Source organism: Grampus griseus, assembly GCF_964374135.1.
Source record: "Grampus griseus genome assembly, chromosome: 21".
Lineage (NCBI taxonomy): Eukaryota > Metazoa > Chordata > Mammalia > Artiodactyla > Delphinidae > Grampus > Grampus griseus.
Genome location: NC_139015.1, coordinates 13,567,105 through 13,584,741, shown reverse-complemented (window position 1 = coordinate 13,584,741; position 17,637 = coordinate 13,567,105). Strand labels below are relative to the sequence as shown.

The window sequence follows — 17,637 nt, the reverse complement described above, 5'->3', positions numbered from 1 at the left end:
CAGAGAAAGCATACCCCGTGACAGAAAATGCTCCACTGTCTATCTGATATGAGGTCGAATGAAATAGAAACAATCTCACCACACTGAGAAAGTAGTGCAGGTGATGTTTGACACCATATCAGGAAACAGGAATTCTTAGTTTCTAGCATTAATATTTATACCTCCTTTATACTTTTGGAAAATTTAGATGAAATGTTGTCCTATTTCATAAAATTATAACTTGTTATGGGGGACAAAACATCAAAATAAACTGATTTGGGCAAAACCAGGGTTTCAGAATCAGGAAGTCTAGCACTGACCACTTAAGAGAGTTTTCGAAAAGTTCCTAAACCTCCCCATGTTTCAGTTTTCCCCACACAAATCTGGAAAATAACTTTTTTCCATAAAATTCCACAATTCTCAACACCATTAAGTAAAAGCAAGAATATGTCACCAAAAACTTAATTTGGGGGTTGGTGGGGGAGGATAATTACATTAGGGAGGGAAAAAATTGAACATCCACCAGAGTTAAGTGTTTTAATTCTCAACTTTGTTTACCGATTTCAAATGGAATAATGAACCTATCCAGTGTCACAGGAGCAGGAACAATGATAGGTAGGGCCGGGCAAGTGTAATGCAAATTTTTGCCAGATTCTTCTGAATATCACTGAGCCTTCATTTCTGTGTACTGAAAACCTGAGTGCTATAGAAAACACTGGGTACTCAACAGAGAATCTCAGAGACCCAGGGTTCTCCGGGTCTCACTCAGGAGAATAGGGTTTTCCCCACTTCCGCAGTCTAAAGGAAATTTCACTATACTATTCCTTTTATCTAATTCTCATCTATATGCTGGGTAAGCAAATAATCACTTTACCTGACTTTAGCAACTTGGCAATGAGGAACTTTAGGTTCAAGATTAGTAGAATATAAGCACACAAAAGAAAAACACATTGTAAAATATATTAAAATATATAGCTGGTATGGAAAATCACATTCTTTACAATAAATGATGGGTCAATTGGATAGGCATATAAAAACTGGATACTGACACCTACCTCACACTCTCTATAAAAATCAATTCCAGATGAATAGCAAGTCCAAAAATGAAAGGTAAAACAATCAAGCTTTTAGAAAAAAAAAAAAAAAGCATGGAAGAATCATCTCATGACCTTGCAAAAGCAGGCTTTGGGTGTCCCATCCCAAGGTGGGAAAAGGAAGCATCCGCATGGTTGGGAACACTGGCATCAGTGGTCAGAGCTCAAGCAGGTGGGGAGGGTGGCCGTGCATGGGACTGGGTGGTGCATGGTGTCAGAGGCAGGGAGGCCGTGAGGGTCGTCTCCACAGAGAGGAGGTCCAGCCTACAGTGACAGAGCCCAAAGGGGTGAGGAGTGTGTCTAGGTGGAGAGGGAGCCCAGCATAGGGTTCAGGGTCTCAGTGGAGTTGGGAAGGGGCGATACAGAGTACTGGAACCTAAGTGGGATAACGAGGGCATCCACGTGGGGGTGATGGTGAAAGACTGGCATGAGAGCGCATATAAGTAAATATATAAGGGATAATGGAAGTCAACTTTCTCATCTGGAAAGGGAGAAAACTAGAAAGAGCACTGTGATGTTGCATTGGAACTGGAGGCATTGTGAACTCAGGGTTCTCAATATAGATAAATAAACGTGGATGCAAATGTGCACGTGTGCTTGTGTATATGTACATACATACCCAGGCAGACATTCCCTTGCTCTATCTACTAAGATGGCCTGGGAGCAGCTACACCTAGATAGCAACTTAGCACTCACATCCTGGCTTCTAAATACCATTCTCCTCTAAAAGAAACCAAGTCTCCTCGGAGAAATGGCTGATTTCAGGGCTAGGGCAGGGAAAATTCAGGATAAGCCTGAAACATCTGAGTGCATCAAGCAAATTAAAAAGTGCTCTAGTAATGAAGGAGATGTGTCAAAAGTATGCAGAGGCCAGCTGGAGACACTCGCACTGACCCAATTAGGGAAATTTAAGCAACAATATAAATCATGTCAGCAACAGAAGATAATCCATTCTAACCCACTGAATAAAACAGGCAACTCTGGGTCCATGAGACTCTGAGTAAAGAGACCTGTCATGACAACTACATGTAAAGCAAGATGTTGGACTGGATCCCTTTGCTGTAAAGGACATTATTGGAAGAACTGGTCAAACTTTAGTGCGGTCTGAGGATTATGTGGCAGTAATGTATCAATGCTAATTTCCAGACTTTAATGGCTGTATTGTACTCATGTTGGAGTGTCCTTACAAGATACACATCAAAGTATTCGGAAGTGACGGGACAACATGTCAACAACTCACTCTTAATGGCTCAGGAGAAAATGAAATATGTACCAGACTATACTTCCAACCTTATTATAAGTTGATGATCTCATTTCAAAATTTAAAACATAGTGGAGACCAAAAGGGCAAAAACACTGGAGGAACTGAAAGGTATCTCAAGTCCAGTTTTACAATTGAATTAAAGATCTATTCTTTAAAAATGCATAGACCTAAAAAACATATTTGCTGAAAAAGAGCAAGCTGCAGAATAAAACGTAAACTATGATACCATTTATGAAAAACTTTAAAACAAACAAGGGCAATCATCTCTATTACTCATTATAATTAGTATAAAAATATAAGAATGAACTGTAAAATTGTACCCTAAATTCATGACAATGGTTTCTTATGGGAGGAGTGTAGGGAAGAAGGAACAGAAAAGGAAGTGGTGGGGAGTTCCATCCTATATGATTCTTATTTTTCTAAATAAAAATCAAATATGCCAGTATAATTATAACTGTTAATTCTGGGAGATGGAAGCAAAGGGTTAATTATAGCCTTCTTTGCATATTCCATCATTTTAAAATTTCTCAAAAAATAATTTAATAAATAAAACTTAATGAGGACTTTACATTTTATAGGCCATATAAATGTGCATTGACTGAGAAACATAAAATTTTTTATTTTTTGAATTTTGGCAAGTTCATCACAAAGTGGATGCACAATACAAATTAGACAACACAAACTATCTCTTTAAAATATATACGTGTTCCGGTATTTGAGCTAAAGTAGTTGAATCTTTTTCAACTGAAGTGTCAATTTTTTTTTTTTTTTTTTGCGGTACGCGGGCCTCTCACTGTTGTGGCCTCTCCCGTTGTGGAGCACAGGATCCGGATGCACAGGCCCAGCGGCCATGGCTCACAGGCCTAGCCGCTCCGCGGCATGTGGGATCCTCCCGGACCGGGGCACGAACCCGTGTCCCCTGCATCAGCAGGCGGACTCTCAACCACTGTGCCACTAGGGAAGCCCAATTGAAGTGTCAATTTTTAAAAAATAAGGACGAATCACAGGAAAAAATGTCAGCACTCTTAATGGAATCTCACCTGAGACTCTGGGGTCTAGAGGTGCCATCACTGGCAGCCTCCTATGTAACTACTGAACCTACTGTAGTAGGACCCTTTACAGCAATCCTGGCCTGTTGTGGAGATAAGTAAACTCGTGCTCAGAGATGGCAAGTCACCGAGTCACTATTACCTGCAAAGTTCAGAAATGGAGGGAGTTTCAAGCAGGCTGTGATTGGTGACAACGGTTTTAAGTGGCCATGAGTAATCAGAAAAGACTTCCCTCGACATACATTCACAAATGCAATGAACACCCCCAAAATGATGTGTCCACCATCCACCCGTATTCTGGGGGTTCATGTTCTCTTCTTACACTTCCAGGTTCTCTCTCACCAAAGAACAGGGTCTCCACGTGCAATTGTTGATGTGAGGCCCTAACATGGGGCCTTTTCTGAGGGGATGCCATTCATGTCATAGACACTGTAATTACTAAAGATATTTTTAAAATTTATTGTTTGTTGGCTCCAAAGATGGGCTTTTTATATACTAATTACAATAATTTTCTGACAAATAAATTATTCCTATCCTGAGAATACACATATGTGATTTAGTTTACTAAAGAGAAATGAGTTTGATAATCAAATGATCTTGTTGACCTAACATCTAAAATCAACTGAACTTCTAAGTAAAGAACTGCTTCCCTAACTGATGAACTGATTGGGAAATATCTTAAAATTAGAGTAGGTTCTCTATTGAAATTAGCACACTGGCTAAGTTTGAGTTTTTGATATTATAGCTCTTATCATCTGCTTTTTATATTCTGTGCTAAATTGTGTGGCTAAATCCTCTAATTTAAATCCACAAGTAACTTCTCTGTATACATTTGCCATCATAATCCACAAATATTACATGGCCAAATTAGTTATTATAGAATATTACATACGTTAATTATCAGGTTATTACATATTAAAATATAATGTTACACAAAATAGAATATTTTATAGTAATTTCTTATTTGTTATGGAAATTTCATTAGTATGGAAGTTAACTTACTAAAATGTAATGCTTTTTTATCTACATTCTTCCTTCAAAATACTGCATTTATTCAGAATAGCAATTTAACAGACACATTGATGAAAACTTTCGTAGCTCTTCGGAAAAAATTAACTTTGTCAATATCAATCATCAATGGAGAACCTAAGTTCTCAAAATTACAATTTGTTGAAATTGTCTACAACACCACAAGACTGTCGAATCTTCTAGAGACCATTTCTATAGGCTAAGAAACAAGAAATTACAGCAAGTAAACATTGAACCTCTGATAAAGAATTTCATTTCCATGAAAGCAAGCCACATAATTATTATATAATAAGTTATGTCATCATGACTTTAAATTCTTTATTGTGACTTAAAATTTGAATTTTCAATTATTTTATATTCTATCACCTGTAACGGCTGTTATCACAAAATAATAATATACGCTCATTTAAAACTTTTACTTAAAGAGCTCCATTTCCTGATGGGCACAGGGATTGACTGCGGCCACGCCAACCAGTCCTCAGTTGAACAAGCCCCAGCTTCCAACTCAACATTCATCTTTTGCAAGCGGTTTGCCCAGGTGCACAGGAAATGAGCATGCTCTACAGATGAAGACGGGCGCCTCTGCTACAGCTGTAATGTGTACATTTCCATACACGGTTATTGAAAGTTCATTATCGGAAACAGGGGTCTTCTTTTAACCACAGCAAACAGACGTCCTTTCACAATAATGGTCTAGGACCGTTCAAATCCCCAAACGCTGAAACTAATTCGACCGATGGGTTGAAACAAGAGGAACAGAACAGAATAAAACAATGAAATGGCGATCAGAAAGGGGGGGGGGGGAAGGGAAGTTCCTAGGTGTCTGCGTGTCTCCACACATTCCCCTTTCTCCACACAGCTTGGGTCCAACAGGTGCTGTGTTAAATCAGAGTCTGATCGAGATCAAGTTCTGGGTCAGCAGGGGAGCGGCGGGGGTGGGGCGTGGGGGGTTGATACACCCTAGTGAGACTGTCGCTGGGCCTGGGAGGCACAGCAAAGGTAGCACGCAGCTGTCGCGGGCGCCGCTCCGGCTGGGCGGACGTACTGCACCCCGGCCCCCAGCGCGCACCTTCCTCCTCCCCACCCCCACCCTCGCGCGCGCCCCACTGCCGCTCGCTGTGTCCCGGCCACCCCGTTACCAAGCAACGAGCTGCCCAGGCGGGAAGCAACCGAGCCTAGTGACTGGGAGAGGGGAAGGCGGTTGGAAAGGGAGCTTGAGCAGCAGAAATGAGCCCGGGTAAGAGCCGGGTCGGGGGCTGCCCTGGGAGGGGGCTACCCGGGAATTGGACGCGTGGTGGGGAGCGCCGCCTCCCCCCGCCCCGGCTCCTTCCCCCGCGGGGCGGGTCCCGTCTGGAGTGCGGATCTCCTAGACGAGCCGCACACCTCCGCCCTCCCCAGGAGGAAAGCACCGCCTGCGTCCCCGCGCCTGCCCCGCTTCCAGCCTTGGAGCAGCACGGCCCGCCGCCGCGGCGTGGCCCCAGCGCGCCCTCCCGTGGCCGCTCTACGCGCCCGCGTCCCGAATCCCCACGCCTCGCCTCCTTTCTCCCAGCAAAACCAAAAGCCGCGTACTGTTGTGTTACAGAAAAGCGTACTGACGAAGAGGAGGGGGTTGACTGCGTTCTCCTTTCAGCACCCAAGATCCTAAATTCCTCTGAGGGGGTAAAGGAAAATAGTGGCAGTGAAACAGGTAAAACCTCCCAGGCCAAGGCTCCGATGGCAGTGATGTTTCTGCCTTTTACTATAGGCAACCAGTACGTTACCTAAGTCCACCGGCCCAACTGGTGTGCTTCCGGTAACTACTCGTAAGATACTAATAATAACTAACACGGGACATTTACTTTGTGCTAGATGTTGTTCTGAGCACTTAAATATGTCAACTCATTTAATCCTCACAACAACCCTATGAAGTAGGTACTACCATTCTCCGCATATTACAAGTGAGGAAACCGAGGCACAGAGAGGTTAACTAACTCCCCAAGGTCACACAGGCAGCAACTGACAGAGCCAGTATTCAGCGGGGTAGCTCCAGCGTCCAGGCCTTAACCTCCATGCTACACTGTACTGCTTCTCTGAATACCAGATAAGAATTGCTGATTTTTTGGACAGTCACTAAAAAGGTACCTATTTTTTTCCAAAAGAAATACTTTTATAGTAAATATTTGTAGACTACACGATACTGTATAGGGAGGATGTTTGAAGTCATTAAAAAGCTGCAGTTTTCAAGTTCCATATAAACCATGAATAAGATGTGTGGAGGATCTGAGAACACTGAAGCTGGAGTCTCGCTTCCTTGAGAGAAGCTGAAGGAGGCTACACAGCTCTCAGAGGGGCCTGGTGTTCATGTGAGACACCAGGGAAGGAGCAGAGCGCTGTGGGCAGAAGGCAGTATCTAAACTGAGGGGCCACATTGGGATCCTATGGTTACCCATAAGCCACGCGGGACACGTGGGCAATCCAGACGCAGAGGTGCTGCGACAAGTGATGAGCCCGAGACCTGAGGTCAGGTTGGGGTTTGTCCACCTCCATAAACCGGGGACCTTCACAACGGCCTTGTCAAGGGCTCTTAAAAAAAAGGCTGGAACAGCCACAGCCGGCAGACAAAAGACACAAGGCAATTGGATGCCCAGAGCACCAGGATAAGCCACACCTCAGTAGAGGCCGCAGGGCAGTGCACTGACCTGCCCCCTCTCTGCTCTTCTGCGCCCCGCCCGCCTGCATGAGGCCAGGCAGGCATCCCTGGGCAACAGGAGGGGCGACGGGAAGCCCTGAGTGGGGCAGAAAGCCCTCACAGAGAGTCTAGACACGGAGACAGCTCCATACCAAGAGAGAGTGTTTAAGGTCAGAAGAGACTGAGGGAGCTTCATGTGGCAAGACCGTGTGTTCTCTAATGTGAGTGAGATGGAAGGCTCTGGAGAAAAATGCCAGCGTTCACAGAAAATGAAATTACATACAAAATAGCACATATGCTTGTGTGAGAGTTAAGTCTTTCTTGCTAGAGCGTGGCGGGTGTAAGGGCAGGGACTCAATGGGTGAGACATATTCTAAGCTAGGCGCCACCAAGGATGGCAGGGACTTCCTGCTTACAGCTCAAGGCAAAACTAGGACGTGTGACCTTGTGCCCTCCCCACTTTCTGTTCTCTTAGCTACACGTCATGGTCACCAAGTGATCCATTCGCTGGGTACTGACCAACAGAACACTAACATGATTTGCATAAATAATGCCGAATTACAAGGTCGTATATATTTCTCAGGTCTCTGGTTTTAGAAGAACAAGGAGTTAGTATATGGCGTGAAGTATATATATGGAGTGTCAGAGGTGGGTGGGGAGTGTGCAATTTTATTTCAAATAGGATGGTAGGAGACCTCACTTAGCAGATGACATCTGAGCAAAGACCTGAAGGAGGTAAAGGAGTAGTCAGTGCAGATTTCCAGGGAAAGAACATTCCAGGCAGAGAGAAGAGCAGCTGCAAAGGTCCCTAGGTGGGAGGATGCCTGGCATGCTTGAGGATCAGCTGGTGACGGGAGCAGAATAAGCATGGAGGAGGATAGGAGAAGGGTTCAGAGAGGATACTGGGCTTTGTAATTCCATGTAAGGATGTGCGGTTTTATTCTGAGCAAAATGGGAGGCACTGGAGAATTTGAGCAGTCATCCCTCCCTTCCATCTCTATTAGAAATTTTAAATTTACCAAATCATCATCATATTGATAACACCCTTGCTGCTACAGTAAGAGAGTAAATTTTCCTTGAGCATTTACTGTGTGCCATGCACTGTGTAAGGCTTTACCTACAAACGAGACACTGATCCCTCACAGTGAGCGTGTGGCAAAGCCAGGATTCAAGCTCAGGCAGCCTGGCTCCATAGCTCCCATAACAAAGCCTCGTGCAGATATGCACACTCCCCTGCTCTGTGCCTTACTATTCTCCATAGGATTCACTCCCATCTTACACACAGTATCCTTTGTTCCCCTCACATGGGCAGAGATTTTGCATATTTTGCTCACTGTAGGATCCCCAGCACCTTGGACAGTACTTGATACATAGCAGGTGCTTAAAAATAGTTGTTAGATGAATGAATGAAGGCTTGGGTAGAACAGCTCACAAGGCTTCAATAAAACAGTTACTTCTAGGAGTGAGTGTGAATTGTCACGGCAAAACTCAGTATTTGAACCTGAGGATTAAAAGGCGTTGACTACAGAGTGTCTAACATCCTATATAGAATTGTTACCACGTTGCATTTTTAAAACTCATTTGTTCTCCCTGCTCTATTAGCTACAAGTATGCCCTTAAAACTTTCTCTATACATTGAATATGACATAATCTTCTGCAGACTTCAGAATAAATTCCTTATATCTTTACCTTAATGACCTCAAAAGTCATCCTGCTGATAACTATCTTGTTTTTAAATTTTGACACTTAAATATGAAACAGCTAGAGAACTTAAGGTGAATATAATCTGAATAATATTTCTTGCAATCTGAATAGAGTATAAGCTTCTTCAGGGCTGGCACCATATCCTCTACTTAGTCTAAATACTTCCCAATATAGTACATTTAGCAAGGACTTAATAAATGGTGACCTGTGACTGTGTTCCCTCTCCTGTGCTTCACTGATAATTTCCCTTCCAATTCTAGAATCACATAATCCTATGTGTTTCTTTAAGTACTGATGAATTTTAAAATTATCTTCCCTTTGGGAATAAGTAGTAGCCAATGTCTCTGAAACTCATAAGAAAAACAAAAAGTTATTTTCGTAGCTTTTAAAAATAGATGAATCCAACTCTCTGCCTACTCTATCTTCACTGAATCATATGAACTTTGCTGGAGAAAAACACTCACTTCTGAGTCATACCATGGATCTCAATGCTACTTGGAAAAGTTACTTTATTTCCCCAGTAAATGCTTTTGCAAGCCCTGTCCAAGATAACTATTCCACTCTTCTGGTTTCCTCAAATCTCCAACACCTCTCACCGCTACCTCCCAACATGTAACATGACCTCAAACTATATGAAAAAAATAGAAGCAGTCAGACCCCAAATCCCTAACCTTCAACCTTAAACTCTGCTAACCTACCGCCTGTGTTCTGTATTCTCTGCTGCCCCCCACTTCAGTGGAAGGACTGTCCCTGCTCAACCACAGGTCATTTCCTCCAGATCGTACCTCTCCTGTAATTCTCAAGTACTCAACTTTGGCCATCAGCCTTCCTCATTCTCCAGAATTATTCTTCTCCTCCATTTCCACTATATGATTCCCGCAGTAAGCAGGCATATTAGACTCTCTCATGGTTAAAAAAAAGTTCCTCTTAACCTTCACATCTCTTCCAAAAACCCCTATCCCCACCAGGCACCTTATCCCCTGACACAGTAAAACCAGAAAGCGTTGCCCACGAACCTTCACATTCCATCTCCCCTCGAGCCACTTCATCTGGGGTTCTGAGCTGCTCACAGCACAGAAAGTGCCCCTGTCTAGGCCAGCAGCAGGGTCCATATTTCCCAACACAGTGCTCATAACCACTCCCCTGACCCAGAGCCTGACTATCCAACTGCCTGTTGACATCTCCACTTTGATGTCCAACGGAAAACTTTAACAGACCTAAACGAGTTTTCCCTAAAATATGTTCCTCCCCCACTCTTTTCCATTTCAGTAAATGGCATCATCATTCGTCCACCTGCTCTCACTAAAAACCAGGAGTCACCTTTCCTTCCTCGACACTGGCCACATCTAATCCTCCAGCAATGCTTCATGTCAAAAACGTATTTTGAATCCACCTATTTTTCTCCATTTCCCGCACTGCCATTCTAGTCCAAGGTACCTTTGTCTCTCCCTTGGATTATTCCAATAGTCCTGCAACTGCTACTTCTAATCCATTATCATGCAGGAGAGTGTCCTATAATGTTTTTAGTCAAATCAAATCATTCTCGTGATCGAAACCCCCCAAAGCTTCTCATTTCTCTTAAAATAAAAGCCAAACCCCTCAGGATGGCCTGCCAGATTCTCTCTAACCTCACCCCCATCTCCCCCTGAACTCTTAGCACACTGTGCTCCCATCTGCTCAGGAAGCTGCATCCACATGGGCTTTCTTTCTGTTCCAAACACAGGTAACACGTGCTCTGCTTCAGGACCTTGCGGTTTCCTCTGCTCTGAATCTCTTCCTACAGATGTCCACACGGCTGGCCCCCTCTTATCACGTAGGAGTCTTGGCTGAAGCCACAAAATACCAGATAGGCCTTTTCTAACCGCCCTCCCCAATGCTGTCCTCACCCCCCCTCACTGTCACAGTAGCCTATTTTCTTTGTGTTATTTATCACTATTTGGAAGTATCTTGTTTATATCTTTGTTTGCTTTTTTCTGTTTACTTTTTTTAGAAGGTAGGCATAGTGAGAACAGGAGCTCCGGCTGATTTATTCATTGCTGTGTCTATATTAACTACAGTGGGGCACACCACTAGACACTCAAAATCTGAATGTGTGATATTATTGAAGGAATGAACCACTCGAACATGAAACAGTATTTAAGGCCAAATCATGAACTTATCAAAATTATTCTAGACTTTCAGGTAGAGACTTTAGAGCCAAAGAAGACCCCAGACCTTCCTCCCCCACTACAAAAGGACATGAACAAACACCAGCAAAAACTTCACCAGCAGTACCTGGAGAAGGAAGGGGGCACCCCCTCAGGACATAAAATGGGAGAGTGGAGGCCAAAGACAAAAACAGATGATTCTGGCAAGGCTATCTATAGCATGGCTCGTAACTCCCTCTGACTTTCAGAGGCGATAAAGAAAGCCAGAATCCTGAAGATAACTCATTAATGCACCCCTGCCCAGCCCCCACACATGGTCCATCCCTGCCCTGTGATGAAGGCGGGATTCTTCAACCGGCCAAATGGCTCCAGGCTCTGAACCACAGCAGCTCTCTCAGTGATGAGGGCCACATTGGGACTGGGTGGAAGGAAGTACACTTTGCAACCAGATTCTGTAACATCTGGCAGACTGCCATTCCAAAAGAGATGCACTGACTTCTTTAAAAACCTTCTCTTACAGCAGAAATTGTCAGCCTGGGGCAAATTCTAACATAACTCTCATTTCATTCAGGACATGTTTTTAATTTTTTCAATAAAAATTTACAAAGCAAGTAGCCTAACATTTGGGAAAAAAAAGGAATGTATGTCAGGAAATGTGCAAACGTTATATAGTCTCTCCCCTACTGCAGAACTAAAATCTATCTTCTAGGAAGGAACACATGGATCCTTATAGCACTTTGCTTAAGAGCATAACAAAAATTATGTTCTATTAATCCAAACTGTTTTCCATGTTAAGGAAGAAAAACATCATGTGGCTGTTGCATAGGTACTGAGACCTATATACGACTTTGCCAAGGGTCTCCCTTAACATAAGAATTGTTAATTTTTTACCAAAAAATATAGTTTATATCCCAGAAACAAACAAAGATATCTGAGTTCCTGAGAGTTCTCAGTTTGGTGTTACAAGTTAAGGGTTTATTATAAAAGTAAAACCACTATTACAACCTTAAGTAGGTGCAGTATTGTAAGTCAGATGAGAATTATCTCTTAAACTCACTATGCAGCTAGCATCGGGTTTTTCTTAATGTGAACATCAATCGTCTCATCATCTCTTTGCCTCACCATCCAGGAAAGCTAGGAGACTGCTTTCCATTAACATTGTTTAAAAATAACACTTAAGGATTAAATCACATCGTTTTTCAATTTTACTTTTTAGAAAACGGCTGCATAACAGAATCAGAAAATCAAATCCAACAACACTCAGCACTGAAAGTGAGTATATTTCATTTTCTCAGAAAATCTGTGTAAAGTCTGATCTTTCTCAGAATATTTCCTAAATATATACGGGTTTTCCACAAAAGTCTTCATCAAAATGCACTGGAGAGTGGGCAAGAATGATGAAGAATGCGGGTCACCTGACCCTCACATGATCCTTGTAATAGGCAACTTCAGGGGATTTTTTTTTTTTTAATTGTAACAAAATGTATGTTCACCTAAAAATGTTCAGTTTCATACCTTGTGTAATTTTGTTATAGGCCCTTCAGCATCAGCTGGAATCATTTCAGGCTCTCCGAATACAGACTTTGCAGAATGTTAGCATGGTATGTTTCTTCTAATTTACATAGAAAATATCCAAACTTAGAGCACTGTCACACACTTCTAAACTGATGATCACTATAGCCAACTGATGAGTTTGTATTGAATGTAATAAAGCCACAACCTATTCTAGACACGAAATTGGCAGGAAACTATATTCTGTTATACTTGCATTTGGATATGAGCCCAAAGAAATAACACTCACTGATTTTTTTTTAAAACATATGTTTAAAGTGCTACCTATATATAGTCTACAAATAGGGACTCTCATTATAAGTGATAATAAAATCTAAGTCAAACTGACTAAGGGAAAAGTGTACTTTATTAGCTCTAGTAATGCAAACCCTCTGAATAGTTCACTTGGGGATGGCTTCATCCATACGGTCAGGACTCACGTCGTCAGGGAACCAGCCTCACTCCTTATCTTGGTTCTGCTTTTGACAGTAATGTATTCTCAGACTCCATGTGGTAGCAAAAGGGTTGCTAGAAGTTCCGGCCCTTATCCTTCCAGATTCCAGTTAGACAGAGATGAGACCGTGCTTTCTCTCTTAACAGTGTGTACTGAGTTCTTGGCCTGATTCTGACAGCCCCACATGCAGTGCTTGAAGCAATCACTGTTCAGAGGGAGGCAACGCTCTGACTGGTTAGCTCTGGGTCACATGCCCACCCCTTGGAGCTGGAGGAGGGATCTGTATCACCAAAGGCACATGGACTTTATCCAGAAGTAAGGGGTAGTGTTAACAGAAGGACAGGGCATGGATCCTGGGGGTACATAACACAACGCATAGTTGCCAAAGACCCAACATAAACTTCATCCTGATATTCCTGAAGCAACTGCAGGGAAATGGGACGAGAAGATAAAATCCTCCTGAGGCTGACGGAATAGATTCCATTCTGATGACAGAGGTCAAAGACCTCTGATTTATTCAACAATGTAAAAATCAAACATCTAAAATTATTTTAATTCATAAGATTTTATTGTTTTCCTAAATTAAGTCTTTCTGATTTTATAATCATGTAGTAAAGACATCCTTTTCTTAAAGATTCCTTCAATGATAGAGATTACAATAAATTAAATTTAATTTTTAATTTATATGATGGAAAAGAATATGCATAGGAAATGTAAAGGTATCTTTCAAGTATAATATCTATCATCCTTGTGCATTCATAACTTTATAAGTGTGAAATCAAAGCCTGACATTCTTAATTTCTCTTTTAAAGGTGCAGTCTGAAATCAGTGAAATACTGAACAAAAGTATTATTGAAGTAGAAAACCCACAATTTAGCTCAGAAAAAAATCTAGTATTCAGCACACGCAATGAAAAAGCTTTGGTATGTGTTTCAGTACAAAATCATTCCTACATTTAGGTACTTCAGAAATGTTACTGCAACCAGTTTACCTTCACCTTTACATTCTCCCCTTCTTCACAGGGCGACTGGATTGTCAAAGATGAAAATAAGGAAACTCCTGTCCTGAAAACCCTAGAAGATGTTCGTTTACCTCTGTACTTCTGCAATTTTCTTGTTTCTCTTAGGAGAGCGTGTGAGGGGCATTTGACTTAATCCATATACCTAAAGATTCCCAAGTAAACTGAAATACACGGCAGTTTTTCTGTCCACTTTGAGTTTTTCTACTTTTAGGACTGACTTACACCTAGAGTGAGTTCTCTAAAACAGGTCCAAACTAGAGTCACTGTGTCTATACTTATTAGAACTTCACACTTTCTCTGTGAAGAGTCACAACCCTAGACCCATTTGAAATGAGGAAGACAAGCTAAGGTTGACAAATAGCCCAGAAGTAGAAATTTTCATTTTCCTTAAACTTCCCTTTGAACTATTGCTTCTCTCTTCCCCACCTATCTATGATGGTCTCTAGAAATGCCGAATTTATATTTCTGGAATTGAGGGGTTGGCCCTTCCATCTCACCCCCTAAGGAAGTAAGTGCAATTTCTAAGCAAATTGTGAAGACCAGAGTTACAGATCTCAAAATAACGGTAGATTTTCTGGAGAAAATGAATCATACTTGTCAGCCTCTTTGCTGCAGAAATGGATAAAATGTTCATTCTGGTTGTAGTAAAAGCAATTCCTCCACAAAATATTATCTTAATTTGTTGGTCATGTAGCAAATGATAGTACATTTATAGTGTGATTTTTATTGTTACTAGCCTGTAGAGAATCAAGAAGAAACCCTTTCTATGGAGAAAATTCAGCCTTTTGAGGATCCTAGGACTCTTCATTCCGTAGAAGAAATATTCAGTAGTGACAGTGTTAACAGGCTCTCTCAAGGTATAAATATCCCATGCCAGATACATTTCAAGGACATATTAACTTCGACAGATAATTCAGCTTCAGAAAATTCTGACTTGAAGAATTATAATAACCTTTATAATTTCCTACCTAATGTACCTCAAAACGGGATGTCTCAAGCTGATATGGTAATTCTGGATAAGTCCAGAGTTACTGTGCCTTACCTCAAGCATGGATTTTGTGAAAATTTAGATGATATCTGCCATTCTATCAAACAAATGAAGGAAGAGCTTCAAAAGTCACATGACAAGGAACTGGCACTTACAAATGAACTGCAAACTTTAAAAGCTGTTCCAAGGAATGGTAACTATGACCTGCCCCCCTCTCACAAGGAAAAAATTAACTTTATTAAGGAAGAAAATATTGAAAGTAACTTAAATGAAGATATAAAATCAAAGAGAATTTTGGAATTAGAGGCACTTAGGGAAACAGTGTCAAAATTCCATGTGAATTTTTGTAGGAAATGTGAAAAACTATCTAAGAGTGAAATACACAGGGGGGAAAAGAATGAGAAAAATAATAAAGAAATTCCTATCGCTGACAAGAATACTGCAGATTTAAAACTCCACTCCACAGTTCCAAAACATACACTGGCATTCTGTGACCCAACAGAATATGCAATGAAAGACGAAGAAAGACAACCATTTGCAGTAAAACAAGGATCAATAATATTTGAAAGTGAGAAGACATCCAAAGTCAATTCTGTTACTGAACAGTGTGTAGCAAAAATTCAGTACTTACAGAATTACCTGAAAGAATCTATGCAGATACAGAAAAAAGTACTAAAACTAGAGAATGAAAACCTAACCCTTAAAGCGAAAATTAAACTTCTTGTCTTTACCACACAATCTCTGATACAGAAAATTGAAATGTATGAAAAACAACTTAAGACATTGGCTGAAGAAAAGAACACTATTCAGCCCAAGTTAATTAAAACAGAAGAAGATGGCAAAGAATGTGTTAAAGAATTGAAAGAAATAATTAGTAACTATAATGTTCTCCAAGGACAAAATAAAACCCTAGAGGAAAAAAATAGTCAACTTTCTTTGGAGAAGCAACAAATAATAGAAACATTAGAACAACTAAAAAGTAAGGAACACAAAACTCAAAGTGACATGGCCATTGTCAATAATGAAAATAAACTATTGATCACAGAAATGGAATCAATGAAAACAAATATTCTGTTGATACAAGAGGAAAAAGAAATATTAGAGGAAAAAACATACCAGCTTCTAAAGGAAAAAGGCTCACTTGAAAATGAACGAAAAGAAAACCAGCTAGAGATAATGCAGCTAAAAGAGAAAGAAAGATTGGCAAAAACTGAACAAGAGACACTTCTTCAAATAATAGAAACAGTTAAAAATGAAAAGCTTAATCTTGAAACAACCTTACAAGAATCTACTGCTGCGAGAGAAATGATGGAAAGAGAAATTGAGGATATTCAAACATACCAATCTACCGCCGAAGAGAATTTTCTGCAAGAAATAAAAAATGCAAAATCAAAAGCAAGTATTTATAAGAATAGTTTGTCAGAAATGGGCAACAAATGTGAGATGTTATCAAAAATGTTAATGGAAATTAAAACTGATAATCAGATTCTAAAAGAAGAACTAAAAAAACATAGTCAAGAAAGTATAAAATTTGAAAACAGCATCAGTAGACTTGAGGAAGACAAAATACTTTTAGAAAATTATGTAAGAAGTATAGAGAATGAAAGGGATACCTTGGAATTTGAGATGCGGAATCTTCAAAAAGAATATTTAAATCTAAGTGAAAAAATCTATAATCATCATATTGACCTATCAAAAATGGGTTACATTTCAAGAAGAGAGAAATTCCATTTTGACATCTATGATATTTATGAAGACACCTCTAGTCCCAGAAGTAGGCCTTTAGCCCCTGATTTGAAAGGTATGTATATCATGGTGGATTAGCAGAAATACGTTTAAGATTCTTTTAGCCTATCGGGCATTAGCCAGAGGACAGTAATAAGAAGGTGAGTACAATTCAGTTTTGTAAGATTTGTATCCAATTTATTATATAGTGGAATTATTTAGAGATTTTGCTCTTTTGATAAAATTCATATTATTTTATTATACTACTTCTATACATTGTATATGACCAAAGCAACTTTGGCAGCAAACAGGGATTTTTTTTAATTATTATTTTTCTGCAATACACTTAGAAGTCCAACTTTCTAAAAAATTCTTTTTTTTTTTCCAGGAATTCCAAGTAAACCGTATCAATTGCTTCCATCCAAACCATGTAAATAAATTTCTGAAATAGTGTTTCAAAATCCTTTGTCCAAGTACTTTTTTCAACAAAAAATTTTAAATTCACTTTTACATGGGATTACAATTACCTTATAATTGATTAGACTAGTTTTTTTAAATTCGATATTGGAATTAGGTATATATTTTTATGTTGTCAAGAACTGTAAACATTCTGAGACTTTATCCAACTTGTAAGCTAATATGTTAGCCTGACAGTTTCATGGGTTCTAGTGGAAGACATGAGACTACTGGGTCAGAGATAAAGGACAGTTTGTTGCTCACAGCAATAGCAGGAGCCAGAGTAACAGCACTTTTGCACGGGTTCTCCAAGCCCCAGTTCCTATAGGCCACATGAAAAGGGTCACACAGTGGTTGCATTACAAGAGAAAACTCTAAGCTAAGGGAACCATTACTTTTCTGAGTGCAGTAAGCATGCCTGCCCTTTGCTCTAGATGGAAACATTACCTTTATTGTACAGGACAGTTAGAATACCTGCCCTTGCTCCAGCAGAGACACTATCTCTAGC

General features: G+C 40.6%; 1 protein-coding gene across 1 annotated transcript; it reads left to right on the top strand.

The window, feature by feature from the left end:
* Positions 1 to 5,642: 5,642 nt before the first annotated feature.
* Positions 5,643 to 17,111, top strand: CCDC110 (coiled-coil domain containing 110; the record flags this gene model as incomplete). The annotated part of the gene is made up of 7 exons (XM_082680249.1): positions 5,643 to 6,102; positions 12,151 to 12,206; positions 12,470 to 12,535; positions 13,752 to 13,862; positions 13,962 to 14,021; positions 14,697 to 16,749; positions 17,062 to 17,111. The coding sequence occupies 7 exons, from the start codon at positions 5,643 to 5,645 to the stop codon at positions 17,109 to 17,111; spliced, it is 2,856 nt and encodes a 951-aa protein (XP_082536375.1).
* Between the last annotated feature and the right edge of the window lie 526 nt (positions 17,112 to 17,637).